At 45.3% G+C, this 16873-nt stretch overlaps 1 protein-coding gene across 1 annotated transcript in view; it reads right to left on the bottom strand.

Annotated features, from left to right (window-relative positions):
* Window positions 1-10603: 10603 nt before the first annotated feature.
* LOC109886845 (general transcription and DNA repair factor IIH helicase subunit XPB) overlaps window positions 10604-16873 on the bottom strand; it is a 37367-nt gene continuing 31097 nt past the window's right edge. Inside the window, exon 9 of the mRNA XM_031821622.1 lies at window positions 10604-11063. Within this exon, the coding sequence (XP_031677482.1) occupies window positions 10923-11063 (141 nt within the window). The 3' untranslated portion in view covers window positions 10604-10922. The remainder of the gene's footprint in view (window positions 11064-16873) is intronic.

Genomic DNA, 16873 nt, shown 5'->3' with positions numbered 1-16873 from the left:
GAGAGAGAGAGACAGAGAGAGAGAGAGAGACAGAGAGAGAGACAGAGAGAGAGAGACAGAGAGAGAGACAGAGAGAGAGAGACAGAGAGAGAGAGACAGAGAGAGAGAGAGAGAGAGACAGAGAGAGAGAGAGAGAGACAGAGAGAGAGAGACAGAGAGAGAGAGAGACAGAGAGAGAGAGAGAGAGAGAGAGACAGAGAGAGAGACAGAGAGAGAGACAAGAGAGAGAGACAGAGAGAGAGAGAGAGAGAGAGAGAGACAGAGACAGAGAGAGAGAGAGAGACAGAGACAGAGAGAGAGAGAGAGAGAGGGGGAAGGCAGAGTGGAATACAACGTGCCAAAAAAACAATTACACTTCACTGATAAATGAACAGGTGTCTGGGGAATAAGACCTTGTTTGACATCTAATCTCAGTTAGACTAAGACTTGTTATAAATCCTGCTATATTAGACCAAGGTGAAAAACAACCCCTGAAGGAGGCTCATAATTAAATAGTATTTATCAGGCACATGTTCCTTCCTTCCTTCCTTTCTCTCTGACAACAGATCATCCTGAATTAAAAGTGAACGATTGAGAAAAGTAACAGACGCACAAATATCATCCTCCCCCCCCCAAAAAATGCGAACCTCCCCTTAAGTGTAATGGTGAGAGGTCAACATGTCTTGAGGTGAGAGGTCAGCATGTCTTGAGGTGAGAGGTCAGCATGTCTTGGGGTGAGAGATCAACATGTGTTGGGGTGAGAGGTCAGCATGTCTTGAGGTGAGAGATCAACATGTCTTGGGGTGAGAGGTCAGCATGTCTTGGGGTGAGAGATCAGCATGTCTAGAGGTGAGAGGTCAGCATGTCTTGAGGGTGAGAGGTCAGCATGTCTTGGGGTAGAGTATGAATGAAGTTTGATGTAATCATTGTGTGCTACAAATATTGGGCCAAATACGTAACTTTTTCCTACTTTAATACACATATGAGTGAAATTGTCCCAATACTTTTGGTCCCCTAAAATGGGGGAACTAATATACAAAAAATAACTATAATTTCTAAACTGTTCACCCGATATGGATGAAAATAACCTCAAATTAAAGCTGACAGTCTGACCTTTAACCTCATAGTCATTGTATCATTTCAAATCCAAAGTGCTGGGAGTACAGAGCCAAAAACAACAACAGAAGATGCGTCACAACCCCAATAGTTTTACAGCTCACTGTATTTAAACTTTTGACGCCGTCGATGTTTTGAACAAACATCTTTTCTTGTCTTCCAAGTTCTTAGAGGTTAACTCCATTTCTCCTGCGAAGATAAACGAATTAGCAGCTAATTCAATTTATTCTGTTACGAAAGACTAATTAAAAGAGTTCTATGAAAGGTGTATTCTTCCTGGGAGTCGGTAAGAGGGGACGAGGGGAGCACGTGGAGGGAGGGAGGTCGGGGAGCTGGATGGGGTCTTTGTTTTGTTATTAACCTGGGGTTTAGTCCTCCTCGAGGAGGATTGGTAGCCCCCCCAGCACCTCTCCTCAGCCCTCCTCAGCCTCTCTCCTCAGCACTCTCCTCAGCCCTCCTCAGCCTCTCTCCTCAGCCCTTCTCCTCAGCCCTTCTCCTCAGCTCCTCTCCTCAGTCCTTCTCCTCAGCCCCTCTCCTCAGCCCCCTCAGCACCTCTCCTCAGCCCCCCCAGCACCTCTCCTCAGCCCTCCTCAGCCTCTCTCCTCAGCCTCTCTCCTCAGCCTCTCTCCTCAGCACTCTCCTCAGCCCTCCTCAGCCTCTCTCCTCAGCCCTTCTCCTCAGCTCCTCTCCTCAGCCCTTCTCCTCAGCCCTTCCCCTCAGCCCCTCTCCTCAGGCCTCTCCTCAGCCCCCTCAGCACCTCTCCTCAGCCCCCCCCAGCACCTCTTCTCAACCCTCCTCAGCCTCTCTCCTCAGCACTCTCCTCAACCCTTCTCCTCAGCCCCTCTCCTCAGCCCTTCTCCTCAGCCCTTCTCCTCAGCCCCTCTCCTCAGCCCCTCTCCTCAGCCCCCTCAGCACCTCTCCTCAACCCTTCCCCTCATCAGCCCCTCTCCTCAACCCTTCTCCTCAGCCCTTCTCCTCAGCCCCTCTCCTCAGCCCTTCTCCTCAGCCCCCTCAGCACCTCTCCTCAGCCCCCCCAGCACCTCTTCTCAGCCCTCCTCAGCCTCTCTCCTCAGCCTCTCTCCTCAGCCCTTCTCCTCAGCCCTTCTCCTCAGCCCTTCTCCTCAGCTCCTCTCCTCAGTCCTTCTCCTCAGCCCTTCTCCTCAGCACCTCTCCTCAGCCCCCCCAGCACCTCTTCTCAGCCCTCCTCAGCCTCTCTCCTCAGCACTCTCCTCAACCCTTCTCCTCAGCCCTTCTCCTCAGCCCTTCTCCTCAGCCCCTCTCCTCAGCCCTTCCCCTCAGCCCTTCTCCTAAGCCCTCTCCTCAATCTCTCTCCTCGTCCTCTCTCCTCAATCTCTCTCCTCGTCCTCTCTCCTTAGCCCTCTCCTCGTCCTCTCTCCTTAGCCCTCTCCTCTGCCTTCTCCCCTGCCCGCTCCTCAGCCCAAGAGGTGTCACTACAGTCTGTATCACATCCGGCTGTGATTGGGAGCCCCATAGGGTGGCACACAATTGGCCCAGCATCGTCCGGGTTTGGCCAGGGTAGTCCATCATTGGAAACAGGAATTTGTTCTTAACTGACTTGCCTAGTTAAAATAAAAGTGAAATAAATAAATACATTTTTAAATTAAGCTGGTTGAGAGAATTCTAAGAGTGTTGCAAAGCTGTTAAGGCAAAGGGTGGCTACTTTGAAGAATCTAAAATCAAAAATATATTTTGAGGGCCTCCCGGGTGGTGCAGTGGTCTAAGGCACTCTGTCGCAGCCGACCGCGACTGGGAGGTCCATGGGGTGACGCACAATTGGCCTAACATCGTCCGGGTTAGGGAGGGTTTGGCCGATATCCTTGTCTCATCGCACACTAGCGACTCCTGTGGCGGGCCGGGCGCAGTGCGCGCTAACCAGGTCGCCAGGTGCACGGTGTTGTGTATCGGAGGACGCATGACTTTCATCCTTCGTCTCTCCCGACGAGTTGTAGCGATGAGACAAGATAGTAGCTACGAAAACAATTGGATACCACAAAAAGGGGGTAAAATTAAAAATATATATATTTATTTTATTTCACACTTTGTTGGTTACTACATGATTCCATATGTGTTATTTCATAGTTCTGATGTCTTCACTATTATTCTACAACGTAGAAAATATTTACAAAAATAAAGAAAAACTCTTGAATGAGTTTCCATTTTCACTGGTACCGTAAGTATCTCAAACTACCTCGTTATGTTGAATTAGATTATATCATCTTGTAGTCTTGGTCAAGAGATTATGGGACACGACCATTTTCCACTGGTGCCGTATGTATCTTACTGTAGCGCTGTCTTATCGTTATGGTGAATTAGATTATATCATCTTGTCAAGAGATTATGGGACACGACCCCGAAGCAGGACGTAGGAACGTGTCACTTCCATATAAGGTATAAATGTGAGACCTCTCAGAATAGGATAGTCCGGATTATTCTTATCACACCTCAATGGATTGAAATGGCTCAAGGTGGAAACACCTGACAGTAATTTAGATCTTAATCTGTCTTCACCCCTTAACCGCTCTTCAGGGGTCAAGGAACCAGTAGTCTGAGCCAAACAAAAGGCCGGGGTAGGCCTTCATTGTAAATAACAATTTATTCTTAAACTGACTTTCTTAGTTAAATAAAGTTTTAATTTAAAAAAAGCAGTCCTTTCATTTTCCTTTCTCCTCTTCCTCTCTCCTCATCCTCTCTCCTCATCCTCTCTCCTCATCCTCTCCTTCTCTCCTCTCTCCTCTGTTCTCTCCTCAGCCCTCTTCTCAATCCTCTCAACCCTTGAAGAGCGTCCAAGGAGAGACTTCCTCTCCTCGGGTGCCAGCAGCAGACAGGCCATCCTAGCGTGGGAAAGTGCCCACCAAGCTGCCCCGCTGTAGCGCTGTCTGCCCCCTCCCCAAAACCACACACGTATACAGGAGTAGGAAAATATTCAGTGCCCCTCTGAGACAGAGTGAGAGACAGAGAGACAGAGAGACAGAGAGACAGAGAGAGAGACAGAGAGAGAGAGAGAGAGAGAGAGAGAGAGAGAGAGAGAGAGAGAGAGAGAGAGAGAGAGAGAGACAACAAAGTCACGGTATTGGAGTGGCCAAAACAAGGCCCTGACCTCAATCCTATAGAGAGAGAAATAAAGAGAAATAAAGAGTACTGGAAAACACAAAAACACAAAGTTCCGGCTCCCATGAGAAAGGGCAGGGAGAGAGAGAAGGAACATAAAATTCAACACACCCATTAGGATCTGGCTAAAAATACTTGAATCAGTTACAGAGCCCATTGTCCTTTATGGTTGTGAGGTCTGGGGTCCGCTCACCAACCATTAATTCACAAAATAGGACAAACACCAAATTGAGAATCTGCATGCAGAATTCTACAACAATATCCTCCGTGGGCGATACCACTAGTTATCAAAATCCAGAAAAAAGAGCCGTTAAATTCTACAACCACCTAAAAGGAAGCGATTCCCAAACCTTCCATAACAAAAGCCATCACCTACAGAGAGATGAACCTGGAGAAGAGTCCCCTGAGCAAGCTGGTCCTGGGGCTCTGTTCACAAACACAAACACACCCCACAGAGCCCCAGGACAGCAACACAATTAGACCCAACCAAATCATGAGAAAACAAAAAGATAATTACTTGACACATTGGAAAGAATTCACAAAAAAACAGAGCAAACTAGAATGCTATTTGGCCCTAAACAGAGAGTACACAGCGGCAGAATACCTGACCACTGTGACTGACCCAAAATTAAGGAAAGCCTTGACTATGTACAGACTCAGTGAGCATAGCCTTGCTATTGAGAAAGGCCGCCGTAGGCAGACATGGCTCTCAAGAGAAGACAGGCTATGTGCTCACTGCCCACAAAATGAGGTGGAAACTGAGCTGCACTTCCTAACCTCCTGCCCAATGTATGACCATATTAGAGAGACATATTTCCCTCAGATTACACAGATCCACAAAGAATTCGAAAACAAATCCAATTTTGAAAAACTCCCATATCTACTGGGTGAAATGCCACAGTGTGACATCACAGCAGCAAGATTTGTGACCTGTTGCCACGAGAAAAGGGCAACCAGTGAAGAACAAACACCATTGTAAATACAACCCATATTTATGCTTATTTATTTTATCTTGTGTCCTTTAGCCATTTGTACATTGTTAAAACACTGTATATATATATAATATGACACTTGTAATGTCTTTACTGTTTTGAAACTTCTGTATGTGTGATGTTTACTGTTATTTTGTATTGTTTATTTCACTTTATATATTCACTTTATATATTATCTACCTCACTTGCTTTGGCAATGTTAACACATGTTTCCCATGCCAATAAAGCCCTTGAATTGAATTGAGAGAGACAGAGAGAGAGAGACAGACAGAGAGACAGAGACAGAGAGAGAGAGAGAGAGAGAGAGAGAGAGAGAGAGAGAGAGAGACAGAGAGTCAGAGAGAGAGAGACAGACAGACAGACATACAGACAGACAGAAAGACAGAGACAGAGAGAGAGTCTGTCCAATGTATGACCATATTAGAGAGACATATTCTGGGGAGGGTTTGGACAGCTGGACTTCCTCCTGTGTTTTATTATTCACTGTTTCCTGAGGACCTTTTGTTTGGCTCAGACTACTGGTTTATTAACTACTGTTTCCTGAGGACCTTTTTTTGGCTCAGACTACTGGTTTCTTAACTACTGTTTCCTGAGGACCTTTTGTTTGGCTCAGACGGCTGGTTTCTTAACTACTGTTTCCTGAGGACCTTTTGTTTGGCTCAGACTACTGGTTTATTAACTACTGTTTCCTGAGGACCTTTTGTTTGGCTCAGACGGCTGGTTTCTTGACCCCTGAAGAGCGGTTAAGGGGTGAAGACAGATTAAGATCTATATTACTGTCAGGTGTTTCCACCTTGAGCCATTTCAATCCATTGAGGTGTGATAAGAATAATCCGGACTATCCTTCTTTATTCATTTAACTAGGCAAGTAAGTTAAAAACAAATTCTTATTTACAACGACGGGCAGACGCTGGGCCAATTGTGCACCGCCCGATGGGACTCCCAATCACAGCCGGATGTGATACAGCCTGGATTCGAACCAGGGACTGTAGTGACACCTCTTGCACTGAGATGCAGTTCCAGGAGCAATGGTATGCTTTACCTGGAATGCTTTTCCAACAGTCTTGAAGGAGTTCCCACATATGCTGAGCACTTGTTGGCTACTTTTCTCCTTCACTCTGGGGTCCAAATCATCCCAAACCATCTGAATTGGGTTGAGGTCAGGTGATTGTGGAAACCAGGTCATCTAATGCAGCACTCCATCACTCTCCTTCTTGGTCAAATAGCCCTTACACAGCCGGGAGGTGTGTTGGGTCATTGTCCTGTTGAAAAACAAACGAGAGACTCACTAAGCCCAAACCAGATGGGATGTCGTATCGCTGAAGATTTCTGTGGTTGCCATGCTAAGTGTGCCTTGACTTCTAAATAAATCCCAGACTGTGTTACCATCAACGCACCCCCACACCATCTCCATGCTTCACGGTGGGAACCACACACCATCACACCTCCTCCATGCTTCACGGTGGGAACCACACATGTGGAGATCATCCCTTCACCTACTATGTGTCTCACAAAGACATCACACCTCCTCCTCCATGCTTCACGGTGGGAACCACAAATGTGTAGATCATCTGTTCACCTACTCTGCGTCTCACAAAGACACGGCGGTTGGAACCAAAAATCTCAAATTTGGACTGATTTCCACCGGTCTAATGTCCATTGCTCGTGTTTCTTGCCAAAGCAAATCTCTTATGATTATTGGAGTCCTTCAGTAGTGGTTTGTTTGCAGCAACTCTACCATGAAGGACTGATTCTCTCAGTCTCCTCTGAGCTGTTGATGTTGAGATGTGTCTGTTACTTGAACTCAGTAAAGCATTAATTTGGGCTGCAATCTGAGGTGTAGTTAACTCTAATGAACTTATCCTCTGCAACAGAGGTAACTCTGGGCCTTCTTTTCCTGTGTTGGTCCTCATTCCAGGTGACTACCTCATTAGGCTGGTTGAGAGAATGCCAAGAGTGTGCAAAGCTGTCATCAAGGCAAAAGCTGGCTAATTTGAAGATTCTCAAATATAAAATATTTTGGTTTGTTTAACACTTTTGTTGGTTACTACATGATTCCATATGTGTTATTTCATAGTTTTGATGTCTTAACTATTATACTACAATGTAGAAAATAGTAAAAATAAAGAAAAACCCTTGAATGAGTAGGTGTTCTGGACATTGAATAAGGTTCTGGTACTGACCTGTCTATACAACCACTCCAGGACCCTGGACATTGAATAAGGTTCTGGTACTGACCTGTCTATACATCCACTCCAGGACCCTGGACATTGAATAAGGTTCTGGTTCTGACCTGTATATACAACCACTCCAGGACCCTGGACATTGAATAAGGTTCTGGTACTGACCTGTCTATACAACCACTCCAGGACCCTGGACATTGAATAAGGTACTGACCTGTATATATAACCACTCCAGGACCCTGGACATTGAATAAGGTTCTGGTACTGACCTGTATATACAACCACTCCAGGACCCTGGACATTGAATAAGGTTCTGGTACTGACCTGTATATACAACCACTCCAGGACCCTGGACATTGAATAAGGTTCTGGTACTGACCTGTATATACAACCACTCCAGGACCCTGGACATTGAATAAGGTTCTGGTACTGACCTGTATATACAACCACTCCAGGACCCTGGACATTGAATAAGGTTCTGGTACTGACCTGTATATACAACCACTCCAGGACCCTGGACATTGAATAAGGTTCTGGTACTGACCTGTATATACAACCACTCCAGGACCCTGGACATTGAATAAGGTACTGACCTGTATATACAACCACTCCAGGACCCTGGACATTGAATAAGGTACTGGTACTGACCTGTAAATACAACCACTCCAGTACCCTGGACATTGAATAAGGTTCTGGTACTGACCTGTCTATACAACCACTCCAGGACATTGAATAAGGTTCTGGTACTGACCTGTCTATACAACCACTCCAGGACCCTGGACATTGAATAAGGTACTGACCTGTATATACAACCACTCCAGGACCCTGGACATTGAATAAGGTTCTGGTTCTGACCTGTATATACAACCACTCCAGGACCCTGGACATTGAATAAGGTTCTGGTTCTGACCCGTCTATACAACCACTCCAGGACCCTGGACATTGAATAAGGTACTGACCTGTATATACAACCACTCCAGGACCCTGGACATTGAATAAGGTTCTGGTACTGACCTGTCTATACAACCACTCCAGGACCCTGGACATTGAATAAGGTTCTGGTTCTGACCTGTATATACAACCACTCCAGGACCCTGGACATTGAATAAGGTTCTGGTACTGACCTGTCTATACAACCACTCCAGGACCCTGGACATTGAATAAGGTTCTGGTACTGACCTGTATATACAACCACTCCAGGACCCTGGACATTGAATAAGGTTCTGGTACTGACCTGTATATACAACCACTCCAGGACCCTGGACATTGAATAAGGTTCTGGTACTGACCTGTATATATAACCACTCCAGGACCCTGGACATTGAATAAGGTTCTGGTTCTGACCTGTCTATACAACCACTCCAGGACCCTGGACATTGAATAAGGTTCTGGTTCTGACCTGTATATACAACCACTCCAGGACCCTGGACATTGAATAAGGTTCTGGTTCTGACCTGTCTATACAACCACTCCAGTACCCTGGACATTGAATAAGGTACTGACCTGTATATACAACCACTCCAGGACCCTGGACATTGAATAAGGTTCTGGTTCTGACCTGTATATACAACCACTCCAGGACCCTGGACATTGAATAATGTACTGGTACTGACCTGTATATACAACCACTCCAGTACCCTGGACATTGAATAAGGTTCTGGTACTGACCTGTCTATACAACCACTCCAGGACCCTGGACATTGAATAAGGTTCTGGTTCTGACCTGTATATACAACCACTCCAGGACCCTGGACATTGAATAAGGTCATGACCTGTATATACAACCACTCCAGGACCCTGGACATTGAATAAGGTTCTGGTTCTGACCCGTATATACAACCACTCCAGTACCCTGGACATTGAATAAGGTTCTGGTTCTGACCTGTATATACAACCACTCCAGGACCCTGGACATTGAATAAGGTTCTGGTTCTGACCCGTATATATTTGTATTCTTGTTGTCGTTTACATCCTAGTTATTTTGGATGTTTTGTATTCTATCTTTTCATTTTATTTTCTTGTTGGGGGAAGAGAATCCCACTCTCCTGTTTTCCACCTGTTGAATCCTGTGCACTTGGCGAATAAACTTCCAAACAGCATCTTCTGGCAGGGGATCTCTCCAGTTTAATCTCGGATTCAAACAGGATTAGAGTCGATACAACTCTTTGAACTTTCCCCAAATCCTCTGGGGGTTTCATGACATCCTAGTTTGACCTGAGGAAGAGCACATGTTGCTATGGGTAACAGCTAATGTGGGATCCGGATGAAGTCATTAGCTCAAAAAAAACACTGATCTGGATTGAATTATTCTTTTGCAATCCAATTTGGGTTCACGGTAGGATCCAGGTTTTTAACTGGGTGTCCTGAGGATGATGGGTAGGGTAGGGGGAGGGTAGAGGGAGGGGAGGGGGAGGGTAGAGGGAGGGGTTCATGGTAGGATCCAGGTTTTTAACTGGGTGTCCTGAGGAAGATGTCTGTGCCTGCTGCAGGGAGGCGAGGGTGAGGGTAGAGGGAGGGGAGGGGGAGGGTAGGGGAGGGTGAGGGTAGAGGGAGGGGAGGGTGAGGGAGGGAGGGGGAGGGTATAGGGAGGGTAGAGGGTAGGGGATGGGTAGAGGGTAGGGTACATGGGAGGGGTAGGGTAGAGGGATGGGTAGAGGGTAGGGTACATGGGAGGGTAGGGTAGAGGGATGGGTAGAGGGTAGGGTACATGGGAGGGTAGGGTAGAGGGTAGGGGGATGGGTAGAGGGTAGAGGGTAGGGTACATGGGAGGGTAGGGTAGAGGGTAGGGGGATGGGTAGGGTAGAGGGTAGGGGGATGGGTAGAGGGTAGGGTAGAGGGATGGGTAGAGGGTAGGGTACATGGGAGGGTAGGGTAGAGGGTAGGGGGATGGGTAGAGGGTAGAGTAGAGGGTACGGTGAGAGTAGAGGGTAGGGTAAAGGGGAGGGTAGGGTAGAGGAGGGTAGGGTAGAGGGTAGAGTAGAGTAGAGGGTAGGGTAGAGGGTAGAGTAGAGGGTAGAGTAGAGGGTAGAGTAGAGGGTAGGGTAGAGGGTAGAGTAGAGGGTAGGGTAGAGGGTAGGGTAGAGGGTAGAGTAGAGGGTAGGGTAGAGGGTAGGGTAGAGGGTAGGGTAGAGGGTAGGGGGTAGAGGGTAGGGTAGAGGGTAGGGGGTAGAGGGTAGGGTAGAGGGTAAAAAATATACAAACGAATCCCAAACATTCCTGTTTTATTTGAAAAGCATTTCATGTCAAGACAAAAAACAAAAACACATGAATGAAATATGAGACAGATAAAAGACCACATTTAGTATCCCTCTCTGAAGAACTAAAAACCCCTAGAACTGAGGTTATGGTGGTGATGCAGAACTGGGTTCTCTCTGAAACACACAGGGAACATGTTCGTCCTACCAGGGTCTATAGCGGTTACCTCTCGTCTGACCTGAGTCTAGGAATCCCTTCCACAACACCCCGGCAGTATCCCACAGTAACACCTTATTCCCTATATAGTGCAGCAGATTAGAGCAGAGACCTACGGGCCCTTCCTGAAGCGCTTGAAGAGCGGGTGGATGTTGTTACCCAGGTGGGCCCGGCTGCCTCTAGAGCGATACTCCATGTAGACAGAATCATCAGCCCCGGACATGGAGCTCATGGTACCAGGTCTCCGCTGGAACTGGGGAGAGAGAGAGAGAGTTTAGAATATAGAACTGGAGAGAGAGAGAGGTTAGAATATAGAACTGGAGGAGAGAGAGAGAGAGAGTTTAGAATATAGAACTGGAGGGGAGAGAGAGAGGTTAGAATATAGAACTGGAGGGGAGAGAGAGGTTTAGAATATAGAACTGGAGTAGAGAGAGGTTAGAATATAGAACTGGAGGGGAGAGAGGTTAGAATATAGAACTGGAGGAGAGAGAGGTTAGAATATAGAACTGGAGGAGAGAGAGGTTAGAATATAGAACGGAGGGGAGAGAGAGGTTAGAATATAGAACTGGAGAGAGAGAGGTTAGAATATAGAACTGGAGTAGAGAGAGGTTAGAATATAGAACTGGAGGGGAGAGAGGTTAGAATATAGAACTGGAGGAGAGAGAGGTTAGAATATAGAACTGGAGGAGAGAGAGGTTTAGAATATAGAACTGGAGGGGAGAGAGAGGTTAGAATATAGAACTGGAGAGAGAGAGGTTAGAATATAGACCTGGAGGGGAGAGAGAGATTAGAATTATAGAACTGGAGGAGAGAGAGGTTAGAATATAGAACTGGAGGGGAGAGAGAGGTTAGAATATAGAACTGGAGGGGGAGAGAGAGGTTAAGAATATAGAACTGGAGGGGAGAGAGGTTAGAATATAGAACGGAGAGAGAGAGGTTAGAATATAGAACGGAGGGGAGAGAGGTTAGAATATAGAACTGGAGGAGAGAGAGGTTAGAATTAGAACTGGAGGGGAGAGAGGTTAGAATATAGAACTGGAGGAGAGAGAGGTTAGAATCTAGAACTGGAGGGGAGAGAGAGGTTAGAATATAGAACTGGAGAGAGAGGTTAGAATATAAGAACTGGAGGGGAGAGAGGTTAGAATATAGAACTGGAGAGAGAGAGGTTAGAATATAGAACTGGAGGGAGAGAGGGTTAGAATATAGAACTGGAGGAGAGAGAGAGGTTAGAATATAGAACTGGAGAGAGAGAGAGAGAGAGAGAGAGAGAGAGAGAGAGGTTAGAATATAGACTGGAAGAGAGAAGGTTAGAATATAGAACTGGAGGGGAGAGAGGTTAGAATATAGAACTGGAGGAGATAGAGAGGTTGAATATAGACACTGGAGGGGAGAGAGAGAGGTTAGAATATAAACTGGAGGGGAGAGAGAGGTTAGAATATAGAACTGGAGTAGAGAGAGGTTAGAATATAGAACTGGAGGGAGAGAGGTTAGAATATAGAACTGGAGGAGAGAGAGGTTAGAATATAGAACTGGAGGAGAGAGAGGTTAGAATATAGAACTGGAGGGGAGAGAGAGGTTAGAATATAGAACTGGAGAGAGAGAGGTTAGAATATAGAACTGGAGTAGAGAGAGGTTAGAATATAGAACTGGAGGGGAGAGAGGTTAGAATATAGAACTGGAGGAGAGAGAGGTTAGAATATAGAACTGGAGGAGAGAGAGGTTAGAATATAGAACTGGAGGGGAGAGAGAGGTTAGAATATAGAACTGGAGAGAGAGAGGTTAGAATATAGACCTGGAGGGAGAGAGAGATTAGAATATAGAACTGGAGGAGAGAGAGGTTAGAATATAAAACTGGAGGGGAGAGAGAGGTTAGAATATAGAACTGGAGGGGAGAGAGAGGTTAGAAATATAGAACTGGAGTAGAGAGAGGTTAGAATATAGAACTGGAGGGGAGAGAGAGATTAGAATATAGAAACTGGAGGAGAGAGAGGTTAGAATATAGAACTGGAGGGAGAGAGAGGTTAGAATATAGAACTGGAGGGGAGAGAGAGGTTAGAATATAGAACTGGAGGGGGAGAGAGGTTAGAATATAGAACTGGAGAGAGAGAGGTTAGAATATAGAACTGGAGGGGAGAGAGGTAGAATATAGAACTGGAGGAGAGAGAGGTTAGAATATAGAACTGGAGGGGAGAGAGAGGTTAGAATATAGAACTGGAGAGAGAGGTTAGAATATAGAACTGGAGGGGAGAGAGGTTAGAATATAGAACTGGAGAGAGAGAGGTTAGAATATAGAACTGGAGGGGAGAGAGGTTAGAATATAGAACTGGAGGAGAGAGAGAGGTTAGAATATAGAACTGGAGAGAGAGAGAGAGAGAGAGAGAGAGAGAGAGAGAGAGAGAGAGAGAGAGAGGTTAGAATATAGAACTGGAGAGAGAGGTTAGAATATAGAACTGGAGGGGAGAGAGGTTAGAATATAGAACTGGAGGGGAGAGAGAGGTTAGAATATAGAACTGGAGGGGAGAGAGAGGTTAGAATATAGAACTGGAGGGGAGAGAGTTTAGAATATAGAACTGGAGAGAGAGTTTAGAATATAGAACTGGAGGGGAGAGAGGTTAGAATATAGAACTGGAGAGAGAGGTTAGAATATAGAACTGGAGGGGAGAGAGAGGTTAGAATATAGAACTGGAGGGGAGAGAGAGTTTAGAATATAGAACTGGAGAGAGAAGAGGTTAGAATATAGAACTGGAGAGAGATGTTAGAATATAGAACTGGAGAGAGAGGTTAGAATATAGAACTGGAGGGGAGAGAGGTTAGAATATAGAACTGGAGGGGAGAGAGTTTAGAATATAGAACTGGAGAGAGAGAGGTTAGAATATAGAACTGGAGGGGAGAGAGAGGTTAGAATATAGAACTGGAGAGAGAGAGGTTAGAATATAGAACTGGAGAGAGAGGTTAGAATATAGAACTGGAGAGAGAGGTTAGAATATAGAACTGGAGAGAGAGGTTAGAATATAGAACTGGAGTAGAGAGAGGTTAGAATATAGAACTGGAGGGGAGAGAGGTTAGAATATAGAACTGGAGGAGAGAGAGGTTAGAATATAGAACTGGAGGAGAGAGAGGTTAGAATATAGAACTGGAGGGGAGAGAGGTTAGAATATAGAACTGGAGGAGAGAGAGAGGTTAGAATATAGAACTGGAGAGAGAGAGAGAGAGAGAGAGAGGTTAGAATATAGAACTGGAGAGAGAGGTTAGAATATAGAACTGGAGGGGAGAGAGGTTAGAATATAGAACTGGAGGGGAGAGAGAGTTTAGAATATAGAACTGGAGGGGAGAGAGAGGTTAGAATATAGAACTGGAGGGGAGAGAGAGGTTAGAATATAGAACTGGAGGGGAGAGAGAGGTTAGAATATAGAACTGGAGGGGAGAGAGAGGTTAGAATATAGAACTGGAGGGGAGAGAGGTTAGAATATAGAACTGGAGGGGAGAGAGAGATTAGAATATAGAACTGGAGAGAGAGTTTAGAATATAGAACTGGAGGGGAGAGAGGTTAGAATATAGAACTGGAGAGAGAGGTTAGAATATAGAACTGGAGTGGAGAGAGGTTAGAATATAGAACTGGAGGGGAGAGAGAGTTTAGAATATAGAACTGGAGAGAGAGAGAGAGAGAGAGAGAGAGAGAGAGAGGTTAGAATATAGAACTGGAGGGGAGAGAGAGGTTAGAATATAGAACTGGAGAGAGAGAGGTTAGAATATAGAACTGGAGAGAGAGGTTAGAATATAGAACTGGAGAGAGAGTTAGAATATAGAAACTGGAGTAGAGAGAGGTTAGAATATAGAACTGGAGGGGAGAGAGGTTAGAATATAGAACTGGAGGAGAGAGAGGTTAGAATATAGAACTGGAGGAGAGAGAGGTTAGGAATATAGAACTGGAGGGGAGAGAGGTTAGAAATATAGAACTTGGAGGAGAGAGAGAGGTTAGAATATAGAACTGGAGAGAGAGAGAGAGAGAAGATAGAGAGAGAGAGAGAGAGAGAGAGAGGTAGAATATAGAACTGGAGAGAGAGGTTAGAATATAGAACTGGAGGGGAGAGAGGTTTAGAATATAGAACTGGAGGGGAGAGAGAGTTTAGAATATAGAACTGGAGAGAGAGAGGTTAGAATATAGAACTGGAGGGGAGAGAGAGGTTAGAATATAGAACTGGAGGGGGAGAGAGGAGGTTAGAATATAGAACTGGAGGGGAGAGAGAGGTTAGAATATAGAACTGGAGGGGAGAGAGGTTAGAATATAGAACTGGAAGGGGAGAGAGAGTTTAGAATATAGAACTGGAGAGAGAGGTTAGAATATAGAACTGGAGGGGAGAGAGGTTAGAATATAGAACTGGAGAGAGAGGTTAGAATATAGAAACTGGAGGGGAGAGAGGTTAGAATATAGAACTGGAGGGAGAGAGAGTTTAGAATATAGAACTGGAGAGAGAAGTTAGAATATAGAACTGGAGAGAGAGTTAGAATATAGAACTGGAGGGAGAGAGGTTAGAATATAGAACTGGAGGGGAGAGAGAGTTTAGAATATAGAACTGGAGAGAGAGAGGTTAGAATATAGAACTGGAGAGAGAGGTTAGAATATAGAACTGGAGGGGAGAGAGGTTAGAATATAGAACTGGAGAGAGAGAGGTATAGAATATAGAACTGGAGAGAGAGGTTAGAATATAGAACTGGAGAGAGAGGTTAGAATATAGAACTGGAGAGAGAAAGGTTAGAATATAGAACTGGAGGAGAGAGGTTAGAATATAGAACTGGAGGGGAGAGAGAGATTAGAATATAGAACTGGAGGGGAGAGAGAGGTTAGAATATAGAACTGGAGGGGAGAGAGAGATTAGAATATAGAACTGGAGGGGAGAGAGAGATTAGAATATAGAACTGGAGGGGAGAGAGGTTAAAATTTAGAACTGGAGGGGAGAGAGAGCGTTTAGAATATAGAACTGGAGAGAGAGGTTAGAATATAGAACTGGGAGGGGAGAGAGAGGGTTAGAATATAGAACTGGAGGGGAGAGAGGTTAGAATATAGAACTGGAGGGGAGAGCGAGTTAGAATAGAGGAACTGGAGGGAGAGAGAGTTAGAATATAGAACTGGAGAGAGAGAGAGGTTAGAATATAGAACTGGAGGGGAGAGAGAGGTTAGAATATAGAACTGGAGGAGAGAGAGGTTAGAATATAGAACTGGAGGGGAGAGAGAGGTTAGAATATAGAACTGGAGGGGAGAGAGAGGTTAGAATATAGAACTGGAGGAGAGAGAGGTTAGAATATAGAACTGGAGGGAGAGAGAGGTTAGAATATAGAACTGGAGGGAGAGAGAGGTTAGAATATAGAACTGGAGAGAGAGAGAGGTTAGAATATAGAACTGGAGGGGAGAGAGAGGTTAGAATATAGAAACTGGAGGGGAGAGAGAGGTTAGAATATAGAACTGGAGAGAGAGAGAGGTTAGAATATAGAACTGGAGGGGAGAGAGTTAGAATATAGAACTGGAGGGGAGAGAGAGGTTAGAATATAGAACTGGAGAGAGAGAGAGGTTAGAATATAGAACTGGAGAGAGAGAGGTTAGAATATAGAACTGGAGGGAGAGAGAGGTTAGAATATAGAACTGGAGGGGGAGAGGTTAGAATATAGAACTGAGGGGAGAGTTTAGAATATAGAACTGGAGGGGAGAGAAAGGTTAGAATATAGAACTGGAGGGAGAGAGAGGTTAGAATATAGAACTGGAGGGGAGAGGTTAGATATAGAACTGGAGGGGAGAGAGGTTAGAATATAGAACTGGAGAGAGAGAGAGGTTAGAATATAGAACTGGAGAGAGAGGTTAGAATATAGAACTGGAGGGAGAGAGAGGGTTAGAATATAGAACTGGAGGGGAGAGAGAGGTTAGAATATAGAACTGGAGAGAGAGAGGTTAGAATATAGAACTGGAGGGGAGAGAGAGGTTTAGAATATAGAACTGGAGGGGAGAGAGAGGTTAGAATATAGAACTGGAGAGAGAGAGAGGTTAGAATATAGAACTGGAGAGAGAGAGAG

This window comes from Oncorhynchus kisutch, unplaced genomic scaffold, assembly GCF_002021735.2.
Source record: "Oncorhynchus kisutch isolate 150728-3 unplaced genomic scaffold, Okis_V2 scaffold3999, whole genome shotgun sequence".
In the NCBI taxonomy this organism is placed as follows: Eukaryota; Metazoa; Chordata; class Actinopteri; order Salmoniformes; family Salmonidae; genus Oncorhynchus; species Oncorhynchus kisutch.
The sequence above is the reverse complement of the archived record's forward strand: the minus strand, read 5'-3'. Positions and strand labels throughout refer to the sequence as shown.